The sequence below is a fragment of the Coenobita brevimanus genome, chromosome 71, assembly GCF_032717465.1.
Source record: "Coenobita brevimanus isolate Jiangsu-jjx chromosome 71, ASM3271746v2, whole genome shotgun sequence".
Taxonomy (NCBI): Eukaryota; Metazoa; Arthropoda; class Malacostraca; order Decapoda; family Coenobitidae; genus Coenobita; species Coenobita brevimanus.
The window spans coordinates 30,253,235-30,272,984 of record NC_137024.1 but is presented as its reverse complement, the minus strand read 5'-3'; the positions used below and the strand labels follow the sequence as shown (position 1 = coordinate 30,272,984).

Here is a 19,750-nt window from a genome sequence, read left to right as displayed (position 1 = left end):
AAATAGCACACCAACTACTGCCTAAGCATGATCGCGACAGGAGCACTGTGTAGCGGCAACTATGAGATTTAGTTTAACACCAGCTGCATCATACCACGACACTTAGTCACAGAGGTACATGCAGTTGAGAAAACATATGTTTAGTGAACTTGGCAATTTGTTGCAAACTGAACAATAAACAATTTTGAAGAGCAACATCTTTGCTAGAAATTCTGTTTCAATTTGGGAAACTCTTTTATGGAGACTTTTAAATTGTTGGAACAGGATTATGGGGATAATTGTTTGAAAGGTATGCAATGTCACCAATGGCTCCAAAGGTTCAAATCAAGAAGAACATCCACCAACGACGATCTCAAATCTGGACGGCCTTCCACGTCAAGAGATAACGATCACGTTGAAAAAGTGCATGGTGTGATCCATGAAAATCATCACTTGACAGTCCGTGAAGTTTCTGAACAAGTAGGCATTTGTAAAAGTTTGTACCACACAATTTTAACTGAAAACTGAAGATGCATCATTTCATTCATTCATTGCCAGACACCATGTATCCCAAACGGGGTGGCCAAGGGCTTAGAGTTAATTGTTTTACAGGGAGGGGCACTAATCCTCCACCAACCCCACTTGACACGTAGGGATGCCAACAGCATCTGGTGTTCCCAGGCGGTCACCCATCCAAGTACTAACCAGACCCAACGTTGCTTAACTTCGCTGATCGGATGGGAAGCGGTGTACTCAACGTGGTATCAAATTTATGCCACATTTGCTCACAGATGAGCAAAAGAACTGTTTCACAGACACTCAGGAGCTGTCTGACTGTTCAAATGCTGATGAAAACTTTCTGAAAAATGTCATAACAGGCGATGAAACATGGGTATATGGCTACATTGTTGAAACAAAAAGGTAGTCACTGCAGTGGGTTGGAACACTGTCACTGCAACCAAAAAAAAGTATGTCAGTGCCACTCAAATGAAAAGGTGATGCTGATCATTTTAGTTACTGAAAGGGTGTCGTTTCATGTGGTCAGACTCAATAAAGAGTTTTACTTGAACGTCCTGAAGCACTTCACTAGGAGGCAGTGCAAAGGAAGAGGCCTTAGGTGTGGACAAACAAAGCCTGGATGCTGCACCATGACAAAGCACCTGCTCAAACGTTGCTCTTTATTCATGACTTTTTGGGCAAAGCACAAGACGGTTATTGTCCCCCAGCCACCCTACTCTCTGCACTTGGCCCCTGCAGACTTTCTTCTATTCCCAAAGTTGAAATCCACCCTGAAAGGTCATCAATTTCAGATGACTGAAGAGACAAGAAAATTCATCAAGTGCACTATACACACGTTCACTCAAGCGTGTGTACCACGACGACCGAGTGAAGTGGCATGATGCAGCTAGTGTTATCAAAGTTGTCGCTAAACAGTCCTCTCGATGCAATTACACCAAGTCGGCTAGTTGGTGCGTTATTTTAAACGTTATGTTACTTGGATGGTTTCTTTTTGGTCAGACCTCGTATATTTGATAATCATTACGTACCATTTTCTTTATCTGTTTATTCATCCAACATAATAAACATGATTTCCGATAGATATAACTGCAAGGTCAATATATCCACAATACTTGCAGTTCTGTAATGTAGCCCACTTCTCGACTGTCTGCCTAGGCAGATGATTGATAGCAAACAACAGGTTGATGGACAGACAATCAGTGGAGGTCTCTGCTAAGCAGACAATGCAACTGAGATGATAAATCTGGTCATATGGTCTGAACAAAACTGTTAGGGCTAGCATCTGAATCTATTGTGCAATAGTAAAAAGTCTTAAAGAAAACCAGAGCCAGATGGTACCATACTCACTTGAACTTCTCCTTGCCATCCCAAGTAGCAACTGAGAGGGTGCGGCCACAGTAGAGGCGATTGTTCAGAGTGGCCACACACAAGTCTGCACTCTCCACCTCTTCAAATGTCACCTGAACCACACCATCAGGATGAAGCTGAGGAAGCAGGCAGGAGCTATTATAGCATGCATACAATAATTTGTCTATGTACAAGTATACAAGCAGCTGAAATATGTAAAAGACTGGCATGAGAAAGGGATGAACAATTACCAATTACCCAAGATATTTATGACTTTCCTTTGCTGTAAACTGCTCCCTCCCTTCTCCTCCTACTTTTTATCATCATCATCATTACAATGATCCTCCTTCTCCTCCTACTTTTTATCATCATCATCATTACAATGATCCTCCTCCTCCTCCTCCTCCTGACCATTTTCCACCCTAAAGATGGGGTGAAGTATGATTCCGAAACAGGGAAAGAGAAATGCAAAAGTGAGAGCACTATCAGCATACAGCGCTCGTCAGAAGTATCGAGCGCCATGCATCCCTCCTACGAAACAAACCTTTCAACATTGAAAAAACATGTAAATAATGCATTTTATTTACCTTTAGTGCTTCGTAGGGTATCCTTTACGCTTTTTCACGGACCTGAGACGTTGTGGAAGTGAAAGGGCAAGGTTCCTGAGATGCTGGAGGAGTATTTTGTCCCAGGAGTCACGAATGGCGGCTTCCAGCTTAGGCAGAGAGCTCACGTCCTTCCCTTGGAGATTCTTCTTTACGAGGTACCAGAGGTTTTCTATCGGGTTGAGGTCTGGGCTACTGCCTGGCCAGTCTTTCATGAATGATACCTAGCAGTCACGAAGCCAATTGGTGACCGATTTGGCCTTATGAGCAGGTGCACCGTCCTGCTGAAACACTCGTGCACCTGTGAGCTTGAAGGACTCTGGTAAATGATCACAAAGAAGCCCCACATAAATGTCCTGATTCACCCTGCAGTTCTTGGGAAGCACAATAAGCTTCCCCAAACCTTTACCAGAAAAACAACTCCATACCATGAGTGAATCAGGATGTTTAACTGTGCTTTCCACGTAACGTGGGTCTAGCGGGTCACTACCTTTGCGCCGGTACACACGTGCTCCTCGACAACAGATAACACTAAACATTGCCTCATCACACCACAACACTGACAACCATTGCTCCTCACCTCAGTTAAGATATTTGTTAGCAAAGGCAAGCCTATGAAGTCGCTGGTAACGTGTGAGAAGAGGCTTTCTCACAGGCCTTTGACTTGTGTAACCAAGTTCATGGACCCTTTGAGACACTGTGCGCACAGAAACCTCACCAAACACTTCAGGGTTGCTCTCCTTTATTTTCCTTGCACTCACACGAGGATTAGACTCCACTGCACGTTTTAAAACATTAACAGACCTCGGGGAAGTTTTCCTGGGCCTACCAGACCGCGGTTTCTTTGTGGGAACGTCACCTCTGTTTTCCACTCGAAAATGGGCGCACCACCTACGCACTGTCGATCGAGCCACACCAACCAATTCACTAATTTCCTTCGTTTGGTGGCCTGCCTCCTTTAGGGCAATGATCTGGGATATGATTTCACGCGACAATTCACGGGTAGGTGCCATAACAAAGTGGCGAAAGCCAAAACACTGCGGGACACTCGGTAAAAAATGGCGCAATAAGAGAGGGAGACGCGGCGAAGTTCCTCTCTCTCAGGCAGCCCATAGGCAACTGAGGCGGGAACCAACCAGGACGCAGTAAAGCCTCAGGCTACCGTGTCGTCACGCTAGTGCCGCAAAACATCTGGCTCAATTTTTAGTACCAAAAACGGGTGATTCTTTTTTGGCCATAAGTATTGCGCGCCCTGCCACAGGCGCTTGATACTTCTGACGAGCACTATACCTACTGAAATGAGTTACAAAACTATTCACACATCATTCAACACCCCAAAAATCCTGGCTCCACCTCACAAGCCCAACAAGCATTTTTTTTTTTTTTTTTTTTTAATGCACTTAAAATGTTGGAGTGGCCCTGGTGAGAGAGGATAGTGTTTGGAAACTCCCTGTACTGTTGTTTGCAGATGATACTGTGTTGTTGAGTGAAGATGAAGGGGAGCTGCAAGGCTTGGTGGATGAGTTTGGGAGAGTGTGTAAGAAACGGAATCTAAAAATGAATGTAGGGAAGAGTAAAGTGATGGTCTTTGAGAGAGGTGAAGGCAGTGAATGTACAGCGAGGTTGGATGGTGAGGAATTGGAAAATGTGAGTACGTTTAAGTACTTGGGTAGTGTGATGAGTAAGGATGGAGGTTTGGAGGGTGAAGTGCTTGAAAGGGTACAGCAGGGAAGAAAGGTTGCTGGTTCTTTGAAAGCAGTGATAAGAAACAGGGAAGTGAGCATGGAAGTGAAAAAGTTACTACATGACAGTATTGTGATACCAACTCTAACGTACAGAAGTGAATCTTGGACGATGTTGGAAGGACACAAGTCAAGAGTGAGAGCAGTGGAAATGAGTTATTTAACCCGCGCCGTCCTGGCGACGTGAATTAACGCGGCAACATTGCAAGGTCCCTAATTTGCACAATTTTCAATTTTCGCGAGTGATTTTTGGCACGTATACACGGGACACCTTCCTCTATTCCTCTACAAGATGCCAAGCAGGAACAATGCCTTACACCGCAAAACCTCTCCCCCCCCTCCCTGCACGCCATTGTCTCAACTATTCACCTATTACCAGTGACCTGGCCAATAAAGACATTCAGGGCCATAGTGATTCCCCAATAGATGACAATGTGGAGGACAAAGTTTAGAGGAAGAAACAGTCAGAAATGATGATCAGGTAATGTGGGAAAAAAAAGGTCATGAATGATGATGAGTTAGTGAGTGAAACAATGCTTATAATGCCTATATTACTGTTTGAAAACCAATATACTCTTGTACTACATATAAATTCGTACCAAGTAAATAAATAAATAAATACTGTTTATGAGTGGATGAAATAGTTACCCTCCCATAGAACTCGTTTTCTTTGGTGCCAGCCTGTTAGAAAACCCAGTCAGGTAAGGAAGTACTCGCACCTAAATCCGGTATTTTAAACCTTAGGTGAGCGATTTCTCTATGAATTTTTGATGTTTCTCACCAAAAGCGGATGTTTGGGCCAAAAAAAAAAAAAAAAAAAAAAAAAAAAAAAAGGGTCCAAAAACGTCGGGATGGGGCGGGTTAAGAGGAGCCTGTGGAGTCACATGGAGAGACAGGCTGACGAATGAGGATATAAAGGAGCATTGTGGTGTTGATGTGGATGTGATAGGAAGCGTTATGAGGAACACACTGAGGTGGTTTGGCCATGTGGAGAGGATGGAGGGTGAAAGACTGACGAAGAGAGTGTATGTGAGTGAGGTGGAGGGGGGAAGAGGGAGGGGGAGGCCGAGGATGAGATGGAGGGATGGGGTGGAGAGGTATATGAGAGAGGGGGGTGTGAGTTGGGAGCAGGGCAGTGAAATGGCAGGGGACAGGATGACTTGGAGGCGATTTGTTTGTGGCCACCCCAAATGGGATTGAGGCGTCTGGCAATAGATACATAGATAGACTTAAAATACACCTACCAAGCACAATCATTCCACTGACTATCATGTTAAAAAATACACTGACTTAAATTACTGTCAGTAAGCAGATACAGATACTCACATCATAAAGTTCCAGCTTCTTTATCTTCCCGAAATTAGAGCAATGGTTGCGAATGGCCTGTTTGTGATCCAGAATCTTCTCCATAGCAGTGTGGAATTCCCTGGGGTCAAAGACATTGCGAATCACCACTGTGGATTCGTACTTATGACGCTCCCCTCGCAGAGGATCTGGGCGCCAATCAAAAAGTCTGCAAAAAGTACAGCATAAGTTAGTCTATCTCTCTCTCTCTCCCTATCCATCTTTATTTGTCCATCTAACTCTATCTCTCTATTTCTATTTAATCTCTATCCATCTCCCTATTTATCAATTTACATTTTTATTTTTCACTCACACAATCATTTATCTACAAAAAGTTCCATAACTGACCCAGGTGAGAGAGCAAAAAAGAAGTGTGAGGTAATCATATGGGCATCTGTCTTCTTAGTGCAATAGGAAAACTATATGGTATGATACTTATTGACAGTGTTAGGGAAATAACAGAGAAATCAGCTGGAGAACAGGAGGTTTAGGAATGGATGAGGTTGTGTAAATCAGATATTCATCATTAGGTCTTTAGCCCCTAAAGTCCGCAATTATTTCAGGGCAGGGTACCTTCCCCAGCCGCAATTCAGGGGTGTTTGGGCGACTATCACCAAGGGCAAATTGATTGTGTTCTGGCTAAAAAGGAAGAATTTACACACCTGACAATGCAATCTGCACCCCCATAGGCCTAATGGTTACCACACAATCACGCGTCAAAGTTCAAAAAAAAGTTTATAATAGCTACCCCTCAAAAACAATCTAAAACGTGAAAATTTTGATAACTACCTATTTTTTTTATTGACACAGGTCATTTCAAAATGTTCTGTCACACCAACCATGAAAACAGGTGTATGCAGGTGTGGAGAGATTACTAGGCTGTGGAGAGATAAAGGAGGCTGTGGGGAGTAGGTCTACTGTATAGGTACAGGGGTTGGAAAAATAACCAACTTTTCGCATGAAAAGAAAGCACTTCAGTGTGTTGTGTAACATCTTGGCAGCCTGATACCTCTTGGGGGTCTGTTGGGGGTGGGAGGGTAGTGAGGGACAAGGAGAGAGGGATGGGGTGGGGTTCAGGGGGAGCACAAGGCTAGCAGGGTGGGAGGAGGGCGAGAGTGGGTGAGAAGGGACAAGGGTGGTGGTGGTGGGAGGAGAGATGCAGATGCGTGGAGGGAGGGGAGGGTGATGGGGGACAAGAAGGGAGTGAGGGTGTGGAGTAGAGGGTGGCACGGTGGTGGCCCAGTAGGGGGTGCCCCCCCACCGCCAGGGTTGGTCTGATCCTCCTTCATGCCACCTCAGGGGTGAGTTCTCATTGGCCTGAAGCCATGTACATCATAATCGGGGCAGAGGAAGCACTCCGCAGTTTTTTACAAGCCCCGCTCAATTGATGCGATTAGGCACTTAGGCATTAAACGCAAATTGAATTAATTGATGCAATTAGGACCCTAGGGGTTATTAATACAGAAGTTTCTAGAGATGGGAGAAATGTTGTATGCAGCCTTCATGGATCTGGAGAAAGCATTTGACAGAGTGGATAGACAAGGAATGTGGAAAATATAAAGAATATATGGAGTAAATGAGAAGTTGCTGAATGCCATGAAGAATACGTATAAAGGTGCTAAGGCTGCAGTGCGTGTGGATAGTGAACTGGGTGAACTTTTCTATCTGAGTGCTGAACTGAAACAGGGATGTGTCATGTCTCCATGGTTGCGCAATCTGTATATGGATGGGGTTATAAAAGAGATACTAGGTAGGGCAGTGGATGCTGGAGTAGCCCTAATGGGAGAGGGTAGTGTTTGAAAACTTCCTGTACAGTTGTTTGCAAATGATACTGTATGGTTAAGTGAGGACAAAGGGGAACTGCAAGACTTGGTGAATGAGTCTGGGAGAGTGTGTAAGAAACAAAATCTATAGGTGAATGTACAGAAGAGTAAAGGTATTGTCTTCGAGAGAAATGAAGTCACTGAATGTACAGTGAGGTTGGATGATGAGGATGTGGAAAATGTCAGTGCATTTAAGTACAGATACTTGGGTAGTGTGATGAGTATGGATGGAAGTTTGGAGGATAAAGTGCTTGAAAGAGCACAACAATGAAGAAAGGTTCCTGGTTCTTTGAAACCAATGAAAATAGATAGGGAAGTGAGCATGAAAGTAAAAAAGTCACTGCATGATAGTCTTGTGACACCAACTCTAACGCATGGGATTGAAGCCTGGACCTTGTTGGACAGACACATGTCAAGAGCGAGAGTAGTGGAAAGGAGTTATATGAGAGGAGCATGAGGGGTTGTACGGAGAGACAGACTGACAAATGGGGAAGTGAAAGTGTTGTGGTGTGGATGTGGCTGTGATAGAAAGCATCAGGAGGAATACATTAAGATGTTTTGGTCATGAAGAGAGAATGGAGAGCAAGAGACTAATGAGGAGAATGTATGTGAGTAAGGTGGTGGGGATGTGAGGGAGGGGGAGGCCGAGGATGAGATGGAGGGATGGAGTGGAGAGGTACGTGAGAGAGAGGGGTGTGAGCTGGTGGGAGGGCAGTGAAATGACGGTGGACAGGGTGACACGGAGGCGATCTGATTGTGGCCACCCCTTACGGGATTAAAGGGTCTGGCAACAAATAGATGGATGGATAGGTATCCAACAATAACCAGCACTGACTCTTGGTACAATGTATGTTCAAGTTAGGTTTCTCTCAGGTTCACAGGATTATGAAGCCAGCTTGCTCCAAATTCTCAAGAATGATGATAATCAAACGCTTTCTGAGCAGCTTAATCAAAATTCCCAAGACAACCCACAAGCCCCTTCGGCCTGATGATTATTTTTGAAATTCATTTTATTTTTCCTGCCACTAAGACTATTTTAATCAGCTGAGGAGAGACCTCTTGTGGCATAGGGACTAAATAAGTGTGTTTTTATTCCTTTCGCTATCAAGCTGAATAAAGTCTTATGGGGTTGCAAGAATAAAATCAAATATGACAATTATAATGAATGGGTAAACAAACAGTTAACAATAAATGTCTCACTACAACATCTACTCACAGGCAGAGAAAAGTTACGTCTAAAATATCCTAACAACTAATATATAGTATCGGCAAGTCCTTGTATGCTGCCTTGTTTTAATGCCATTATTTGCAATTACATCCTCAGAAAAAAATATGACGATTGCATGTTAACCCCCCAGTCTGATGATGCATTTTTCATTTTAATGATGCCATCACCAGACAGTTTTTTCAACTAAAGAAGGATCTCAAGTGTGATGGTTAATGATGGCTATATCTGACCTCTCCAGTTTGAAATACAGTATCTCCAAATCAAAATAAAATCATCTGGACACAGCACAAATAAATATCAGAAGTACATTGTTGAAGTCTACCCATCTATATACCTAGGCTTATACCCCAGGGGGGTAGCCGAGACAGGATGACATACTCACCAAATTACTCATCCACACCTCTAAGGGGAGGGGGAATGAGTAATTACTCGCATCTTAACCTCTAAGGGGAGGGGGGACTGCTCCTCACTGCATCACATTGCACAAGGGTCATCTGCACAGTGCAATCCAGCAACATCGGCAGCAGGGCCTGACAGTAGAGCTGGTTTACCCTTGACACATCATAGACCCATCTCCTCCCCTGCACCTAACCCAATCAGATGATCAGATCAGATGCAGGAGAACATCCTGTCGGGGCCACGTCACCATTTATTCATTCACAATATCTCTCCATTCATCCCTATCACACGCAGCCATTCTTCCTAGCTCTACAGACATACCTCTTGCATCTAACGCTCTCTTCACATTTGTCCATCTATCCTATTCATGGTCTTCCTCTCAGCCTTACACCTCTCACATCAAATCCAGTTTTCATTTTCACCAATCACTCTTCATCCATTCTCTCTATATGCCCAAACCACTGCAACATTCTCTGCTCAACTCGATCAGTCATCTCTCATATAACTCCAGTTCTCCGCACTTCATCATTTCTCACTCAATCCATACATGTCACTCCACACACACTCCTCAAGGGCCTTATGTCCATTACTTTCAATCTCTTCCTCTCCACTACTCCCATATTCCATGTTTCAGTCCCATATAACGCAGTTGGTACCACTATTCCTTCTTTTTACATCCATTCTAAGCAAACGACATCTAAACACATTTTCACCATTCCCATTTCATTCATTCAAAACTTCACCTCTACATCTATTCTTCCACCCACTGCAACATGTGACTCTAAATACTTTAAACACTCTACCTCCTCATGCAACTCACCATTCAAAACTACATTCATCCTCCTACCATTTACCAACCTCGTACACTTCATCACTTGACTCTTATTCTCATTCACTTTCAATATCCTCCTTTCTCACACCCTTCCAAACTCCTCTACCAACTGTCTCAATCTCTCCTCCGAATAAGCCACAAGTGCTGTATCATCTGTAAACAGCAGCTATCTCAGATTCTACTCTGTACCATTAGCATTCACCAGAGTCAAATCTCTACCTACTCACATTCACCTCCCTCACAACACCATCCATATATGTATTAAACAACCATGGCAAAATCACACATCTCTGCTGCAGCCCCACTCTGACAGGAAACCAAGCACTCAAAATATTTCCAACTCTTACACAACCTGTACTATTTACATAAAAACTTTTCACTCTCTTTAACAACTTACCACCTAGTTCATAAAATCTCAAAACAGTCCACAAAGCCTCCCTATCAGTTCTATCATAAGCTTTCTCTAAATCCATGAACACCCAAAACACATCCTTACCTTTCGCCAAATACTTTTCACACACCTGTCTCATGGCAAACACCTGATCCATGCATCCCCTTCCTCTCCTACAACCACACTGCTCATCACCAATCACTCCCTCTGTACCCTCTCTAACTCTCTTAATCAACAGTCTACCATATGCCTTACCTACAACACTCATTAGACTTATACCCTTGAAACTAGTACATTCATTCTTATCACCCTTACCTTTATACAAAGGAGCCACACATGCACTTGCCCAGTCAATCAGCACAATACCACTCAAAACACACATTCAGCAATCTTACTAATCACTCATCAACAGTCGCTCAACTACCTTTCAAACATTCCACAGCACAGCACACCCATTTATACCTGCATCTTTCCCTGCTTTCATCTCCTTTACTGCCTCCTGCACTTTCTCCATCGTGATCAAAGAATCATTCAACTCTCCCAAACACATTTATTCCTTGCTCCCTTCCATCTGCCACAATCTCAGCCTCCCTTTCCTCTGCTATATTTAACAATCATTCAAAATACGTTGCCCATCTCTTCCTTACTGCATCCATCTCAATTAACATCCTTTCATCCTCTGCTTTTACTTGCTCTTCCTTCCCAAACTCTCCCTTTCACACCCTCTTCACCTCCTTCCAAAACATTCTCATATTCTGTTGAAAATTCTCAGTCAACCGCCTACCCTACCTCTCATCATTTGCCACTTTACCATCATGCACAACCCTTCTCCCCCTATTTCTCTTTTCCTTATACTTCTCTCATATAACACCTCATCCTTCCTCTGAAGCTACACTTCATACGCACGTCTCTTCTCAGCTACAGCCGTACTTACATCCTCGCACCACCATTCACTTTCCTTTCTTACACCACCACCCACTCATCTCACACCACACACCACTTCCACATACCCCACTGGAGCACTCTTAAACAACTGCCATTCCTCCATACTGCCACATTCCTGATCTTCCACTGCATTCAACTCATCTTTCAGCATCTCCTGATACTCTGTCATTCTTTTTCTTTTGTCCAACTCACTCCCTGCCACACCCAACTCTCTCAGCTCTCACCCACCTCATTTCTACTTTCAAATATCCCTCCACCAAGCAGCTGTCAGATATACCTCCACCCTCCCCTCTCAAAACTCTCACAACCAACAATCTTCCTCTTATATTCCTGGACACAACTGGATAGCCCATCAATGCTCTATCAACAACCCTTCCACCCTCCTGCCTTACCCAAGTATACTTATAAATATCTTTCTTCTCAAGGTATTTCCAATCACCATTTCTTGTTCAACACACATCCCTATCATTCTTTCCTCATTGTCATTTCTTCCTGGCACACCATGCATACCAATGACATGTTCAACTGCTACATTTCCCACTCCAGCATTCAGATCTCCCATCATTACCACATTCACATTTGCTCCAGAACTCTGCAGACACTCATCAACATCATTCCTGAAAAACTCTCTCTCTTCTTCATCCCTTTCACTACCAGGCCCATATGCATTCACAAATACCCACAACTTGTGTCAAATTTCACTTTCACCCATGTCAGACTCAATAACACCTCCTTCCAATCAATCACACACTGCTGCACTTCCACGCTCACCAACAAGGCCACTCCTTCTCTCGTTCTTCTTTTATCAACACCTGACATCCTTCCAGTCACACTTCCATACTTAGATTCATCTTTTTCTTCCATCTCTGTTTCACTCAAAGCTACCACATCCAACTTTCTTCCCACAAACATTCTCCCAATCTCCTCCCTTTTAGCCTTAATCGTACTACAACCAAGCACATTTATAGACCCAATCTTTATGGTTCGGGGATAACTCACTCTCCCTTCCATTTCTATGCCCTGTCTCATTGTAGGTACTTAAAATAAAGAGGAGGGGGTTCCTAGACCCCCATCCCATCCCTTTTAGTCACCTATTCCGACACGCAGGGAATATGGTGGCAGAATTCTTCCCAACACAACCTGGCTGCAGAGTGGTAGCACCACTCCACACTGCGGCCAGACTGTGTTGAAGGAGCTAATTTTCTATTACTACCAACAAGAATGACTCTTCTTCCAATTCACACTACTAGTTGTGGGGGAGGGGGGGGGGGAAGAGGTTGTGATATTCTGTAACGCATTCCTGACCTATGACAGAGACTTACTGTCTACAATAGTACTCGTCAGAATTCTTGTGGGATTAGGAAGCTGTCTCCCAACTCTTCCTTACCAGTTTACATATGGAAACGGGAGGTCACCCCTACAATCATGTGCTGTAGTATACTGGTTTACTCTTGATACATACAGACAAATATGCACTGTAGGAACTAAGTCATTTAAAGCTGTAGCTAACTCCTCTTGTTTGAAAAGTGATTCCTAAACTGAATGAAATCATCTGGAGGTACCCACAGCAAGAATTAACAGAAAATGCATCACCTGGCAGGTGATGATATTCCATTCTCTTGTTGCTGACTACTCCAGTCTGTCTGAGTGAGCAGAGCCATCAACCGCAGGCAAGCAACCATTCCTGCAGGGCCATTCCCTACAGTGAATCAATATTCCCATGTGGGTGACAGCATCTTGCCAAAGCCTAGCATGGGGATTAGTGTGGAGGTTTGCTTCCTGGGTGGAAGATGCATTTGCATCTCTCCACTCAGTTAATAGGAGCACCACTGCAGGTTCCACATCTGTTTATATGGCTGGCCACCACTGTAAATGGTTTCCTGAGCTACTGGAAACTATCTGGCTTTTCACTCAGTGTATAGCCACCTGAAGTGGTAAGAAGTCACAAATAGTGACAGCAAGGATGGGACACATAGGAAAAGAGGTGGACAGACACATGGAGGGGGGGGGGGGAGTTGGCAGCACTACATCATACACATACCTGACATAATAAGGTATAATATGCAAAAGAAAGTAAATCCCAACTGATGCTAGAAAGCCTCCTAAACTTATGAGAATACCTGTGCAGTACTACCAGATGATTTTACTTACCTTAGGAGGAATATAATACAGTGATGGGGTTCTATCAAACTATTACCAGATGCCTTAATCCTCTAAGGGGTGGCTACATACAAATCACTTCCATGTCCCACTGTCCCCTGCCATTTCACTGCCCTGCTCCCAGCGCACCCCCCTCTCTCATATACCTCTCCACCTCATCCCTGCATCTCATCCTTGGCCTCTCCCTCCCCCCCTCCACCTCACTCACATACTTTCCTTGTCAGTCTCTCACTCTCCATCCTCTCCACATGGCCAAACCACCTTACTGTGTTTCTCCTAATGTTTCCTATCACTTCCACATCCACATCCACACCACACTTCTCCTTCACTTCCTCATTTGTCTGTCTGTCTCTCCATATGACTCCACATGCTCCTCTCACATAACTCATTTCCACTGCTCTCAATCTTGACTTGTGTCCCTCCAACAAGGTCCAAGTTTCACTTCTCTACATTAGAGTTGGCATCCCAATACTGTACTGTCATGTAGTAACTTTTTCACTTCCACACTCACTTCCCTGTTTCTTATCACTGTTTTCAAGGAACCAGCAATCTTTCTTCCTTATTGTACCCTCCCAAGCACTTCACTTTCTAAACATCCATCCTTACTCATCACACTACGCAAATACTTAACACAGCACCTCCCGGCAGATTTTTCACCAATGACCCACCCATGCCCATCCAGGCTTTTTTTTTTTTTTTCTCAAACTTCCACTTTTTATGAGAAACATTGGAAAATACCAAAAAAAAAAAGGCGCTCAACTGAGATTATAAGTGCGTTATACAAGTGTCCCGTCGAACACCTGATACCATCTTCTCTGGAGCCATGCTGCTGCTGCACGTTTTCTGTGATAGGGTAACTATTGCAAACCACTCAGAATAGGTAGATAGTTGTTCATTTGGTACGAATTTATATGTACTACAAGAATATATTGGCTTTCACACAATAACGTAGGTGATATAAGCGTTGTTTTACTCACCGAACACATCAACATACCGCACCTTCCTTGGCGATGTTACCTCCTCATCACTTCTGCTTGTTTCTTCCTCCGGCGCCACATAAGCTTTGTCCTTCACATCGTCAGCAATTGGGGAATTACTCTCACCTTGAATTTCGTCGTCAGAGAGACTGCGGCACGACATGTCTTTACTGGCCAAGTCACTGATAACAGGTGAGTTGCTGGGACAATGGCGTGCGGGGGTCACGCGGGGTCAGGCAGTGTCACTGCAAGGCGATGGATAGAGGAAGGTCTCCCACATATGCCTACCAAAAATCACCTGCGAAACTTGAAAAATGTGCAAATGACGGACCTTGCAATTGCAGAACGTACTGGTACATCGACGGATCTCAGCATGAAAAAAAATTGTGACGTACCCACATGTTGACAGGATGCGGTGGGTTAAACGCACTCACATTTTCCATTTCCTCCTCACCCAACCTCACTGTACATTCACAGACTTCATTTCTCCCAAAGGCCATAACTTTACTCTTCTCTACATTCACCTTTAGATTTCATTTCTTACACGCTCTACCAAACTCATCCACCAAGCCTTGCAACTCCCCTTCATCTTCACTTAACAACACTATCATCTGTAAGCAAGAGTACAGTACAGGGAATTTCCAAACACTGCCCTCTCTCATTAGGGCCACTCCAACATCCACTGCACTACCTTTTATCTCTTTTATAACCCCATCCATGTACAGATTGAACAACCATGGTACATGACACATCCCTGTTTCAATCCAACCCTCAACTAGAAAAACTCACTCAGTTCACTGTCCACATGCACTGCAGGCTTAGCACCCTCATACATACTCTTCACGGCATTCAACAATATCCCATTTACTCCATGTATTCTTAATACTTTCCACAATCCTTATATATCCACCCTGTCATATGCTTTCTCTAAATTCTTGAAGGCCTCATACAACTTCTTTCCCTTCTCTAGAAACGTTTCCACTAAAGACCTAAGAAAGAATATCTTATCTACACAACCTCTTCCCTTCCTAAATCCTTCCTGTTCTTTTCCAACTAATTCCTCTGTTATTTTCCTAACTCTGTCAATACGTATCCTACCATATAATTTTCCTGTTGTACAAAGAAGACAAATGCCCCTTTGATTACCACACACTTCATTTTCCCCTTTTCTTTTGTAGAGGGGAATAAGTATACTTGACTTCCAATCCTCTGGGACCCTACCTTCCTTGCAGGCCAATCCACATCCAGTCTACTACTATATCTCCCCCATGCATTAGCATTTCACCACACACTCCATCAATTCCTGGGGTTTTCCCCATTTTGACTTTCTTCACTGCTTCCAAAACTTCCATCCTACTGATTTCTTCCTCTCTTCTCACATCGCTTCATCTCCCAGCCACTTATACTCGCATTACTTTCACTCTCTGTGTTCAACAATTCCTTAATGCATTCTCTCCATCTGCTCACTTTTTCTCCCTTCTCAACTAGTAATCTACCATTTTTATCTTAGACTCCCCAACTAACTTCTTTGACACCCTAACTCTCTTTACCTCTTTCCAGAACATTTTCTTACATTCCCTCCATTTTTACACTCCAACTCCTTCCAAATTCCTCAACCACTCTCCTCTTACTCTTCCTTTCTACACATAACTCTCTCTTCTGTCTCTCAACTTCTTCCACACCCCTGTTTTCATCCACTCACTATATGCTTTCTTCTTTTGTGCCACAGCCTCTCTCACCTCTTCATTCCACCATGCTGTTCCTTGCACCCCTTTTTGTTTTCTCTTCACCCCACACACCACCTCAATGCTGCACAGATTTCTTCTGTGAATATCATGCACACACCTTCCACGTCCCCCATCTGCTCCAATCCATATTTACCCAACCACTCCTCCATTTTTATCTTATACTCGTATTCTGTCTTTTTTTCATCTTCTTGTAACCTTTCCACCCTCCTTGTATGAACTACTTCCTCCTGTCCTTCCCTTCTTCTATTTCTCCATTTCATTTGGATCTTAATTCTCACCACCAACAAGTGGTGGTCAGAAAGTCCACTCCCCCAACCTCTATATGCTCTTGCATCCATTACACATCTTCTCATCCTATCATCCACACACACATAATCAATCATTGCCTTCCATTCATTCAGTTCACCACCCACCCTTCTCACCAATCGCCACATATACCTATGGATCATTTGTGTCTGACGTGGGTATTGGCTATCACCAATCCCCTTCTGGCACATATGTCCACCAAAGCACTGCCACTCTCATGCATCTCTGCAGGCACACCCCACTCATAAACTACTCCATCCACATTCATATTCCCTACTTTTCCATTCATATCTCCAATTAAAAACACTCTCTCATTCCTTTCAAACTTTTCCTCCATGCACACTTCCACATTTGTCCAGAACTCTTCTTTCACTCTGCTTGCACAATCTTGCATTGGCACATACACACACACAATCACCCACATTTTCTGATGCAGTGATGGGATTAATGACAGTTATACCTGATCCAGCCCAAAATTCTCAAGTTGAGTATAGTCATGAGCAGGTACCAGGGCTACACTAAAAATTACGCCATAGGATTCAGGGGGTTTGGAGGCTCTCTACCACCGCTTCCTCAGTAGTGTAAGGCCGGTAAGAATATGGTAGTGTTTTCTATCTGGAGATGTGAGGAACATTCTACAAAGTGTTCTGTTGCAGGTTTAGGTTGGTGCTTGTATCTGGAAATATGAGGAATGTTCTAGAGATTTCTACATTTGTTTGTTTTCAATCTATCTTAGTTAAGGAATTTGTATTACTGTGTAAGAAAATGTGAGTTCTCTCCTAGGATCTAGAATGTGCATTACTGCAATAGAAAATGTGAGTTCTTCACCAGAATATTCTGGACTGCACTAGCAGGGGGCCGGGGACAGGGGGAGTATTTAAAGACTGTCTTGCATCCAAGTCAGTTAGTTTGATTTAGGCAGTGTGCCAGAGAGAGTGAGCCAAGAGTGAACCAGAGATTGGAGTTTTAATCAGCCACAGATGAACAGTCAGTGAAACAGTGACAGTTAGTGAGTCAAACAGTGAGAGTAATCAGTGAAGGGCAGAATAAGAGTCATTAAATGAGAGTCAGCAAGTGAATGAGTAGTAGTGAGTGAAGGAGTGAGGTGATGTTAGAGAGAAAACTAAGTGTTCTGCAAGTGTTCCTCAGCTGTGCCTCAAAGGAATAAAACCCAGAAGTGTTTAACTGCCTTTGATTAACTGCCTGGCCTGTCTATGTGTCATTCTTGACATATCAATGAACCACTAAGGTTGTGACAATAGTTTACTTTCCATATTACACCTTTATGTTTTTTGGTATGCTACTTATATCTTTTTAACAATAATGCAGTGAGCATTGGTAATATTACTAAATATTAACCTTTTCACTAAAATGACATCTATCTATCTATCTATCTATCTATAGCCCGATGTCCTAATCCCGCAAAGGGTGCCCGCAGACAAAATGCCTCCAAGTCACTCTGTCACCCACCATTTGACTACTCTCCCCCTGACTCACTTCCCCCTCCCTCATATACCTCTCAACTCCATCCCTCCAACTCATTCTCCGTCTACCCCTCCCTCTCCCTCCCTCCACCTCACCTACATACACGCTCTTAGTCAGTCTTTCATTCTCCATTCTCTCCACATGTCCAAACCACCTCAGTGTATTTCTCCTTATCTTCTCAACCACATCCAAATCCATCCCACAACATTCTTTCACTTCTTCATTCGTCAACCTGTCCCTCCATGTCACACATGCTCCTCTCAAGTAACTCATTTCCACTGTCCTCACTCTTGACTTGTTCCCCTCTTGCAAGGTCCACGCCTTGCTTCCATACGTCAGGGTAGGGATCACAATACCATCATGCAGTGACTTCTTAACTTCCATACTCACCTCCCTATTTCTCATCACTGCTTTCAGTGAACCAACAACCTTCCTTCCCTGCTGTACCCTTTCACGCACTTCATCCCCCAACGTTCCATACTTACTCATCACACTACCCAAGTACTTGAATGCACTCACATTCTCCATATCCTCACCATTCAACCTCACTGTACATTCTGTGACTTCATTCCTCTCAAACACAATAACTTTACTCTTGTTTACATTAACTTTCAGATTCCTCTTCCTACACACTGTCCCAAATTCATTCACCAAACCATGCAACTCCCATTCATCTTCATTCAACAATACTGTATCATCAGCAAACGGCAACACCGGAATCTTCCAAATCTCACCTTCAAGTCATTAAAGCCACCCCCACATCCACTGCCCTACCTTGCACCTCCTTTACAAGCCCATCAATGTATATATTAAACAGCCATGGAAACATCACACAACCCTGTTTCAGTCCCACATTGAGATCAAAGAACTCACTCAGCTCACCATCCACTCGCACCATAGCCCTAGCTCCTTCGTACATACTCTTCACAGCACTCAACAATTTCCCCTCCACCCCACATATTCTTAATACTTTCCACATAACTTGCCTATCTATTCTGTCATAAGCTTTCTCCAAGTCCATGAATACAGCATACACTTTCTTTCCCTTCTCTAGATACTTCTCCACTAAACATCTTAGAACAAATATCTGACCTACACACCCTTTTCCCTTCCTAAATCCCCTTTGTTCTTCTCCAACTAGCTCCTCTGTCATATGCCTAACCCTATCAATGAGTATTCTACCATATATCTTTCCAGTCACACAAAGAAGGCAAATACCCCTATGGTAACCACATACTTCTCTCTCCCCTTTTCCTTTGTATAAAGGAACAATTATACCTGATTTCCAGTCCTCTGGAACCCTTCCCTCTTCCCAAGCCAATGTATGACATCACTTTAGCATATTTTTGCTATCTTCACATAACTTTGTTCAAATTCAGGATGACAGTAAAGGCTATATTTGACCACTCTGGTTTGAAAAGTCATCCCTTACCTGAATCAAGTTGTCTGGTATAGCAGTGCCCAGAAAAAAATACATTCATGCCATCCTGTTGAAGGGGTTAATGTGCTATAAAGGGATGCTGATTCAAACTGGGAAGAAGTGGTGCTAGGGGGCCCCTTAACCTTCTCATAGTTAGGAAAACTCTAGTACCGTATTCCATTTCAGCTGATGCCAGACAGTTTTATTCAGCTATGAGTGTCACAGGAGCCTGAGAGAGTCAACCAATGAGAATACAAGCTATAAAATGGCTCACTTTTCTTGGCGTCTCTGTATCTTCTCTAGTTCCTTTTTGGGTTTCTTTCGAGGCTTGAGTTTGGGATCATATTCTCCCTTCTGCTCAAATCTGGCTTTCTCCACGTGTATCTTCCGCCCTCCCACCTCGTAGCCATCCAGGATCTGTTCTGCCAACTCTACAGATTCAACCTACAATAGAAGAGGGGGTAATGAATGATGTGCTTAAAATAAAGAATATGATTACA

At 43.5% G+C, this 19,750-nt stretch overlaps 1 protein-coding gene and 1 pseudogene across 1 annotated transcript in view; both read right to left on the bottom strand.

The window, feature by feature from the left end:
* The window catches only part of barc (RRM1_TatSF1_like and RRM2_TatSF1_like domain-containing protein barc), a 129,991-nt gene that overhangs the window by 10,535 nt on the left and 99,706 nt on the right, over nucleotides 1–19,750 (bottom strand). The window contains exons 5-7 of the mRNA XM_080277978.1: nucleotides 19,525–19,694; nucleotides 5,519–5,705; nucleotides 1,846–1,982 (exon numbers count right to left, since the gene is read on the bottom strand). Coding sequence (XP_080134104.1) covers nucleotides 1,846–1,982; nucleotides 5,519–5,705; nucleotides 19,525–19,694 — 494 coding nt within the window. The remainder of the gene's footprint in view (nucleotides 1–1,845; nucleotides 1,983–5,518; nucleotides 5,706–19,524; nucleotides 19,695–19,750) is intronic.
* Nucleotides 636–755, bottom strand: LOC145406924 (5S ribosomal RNA; annotated as a pseudogene).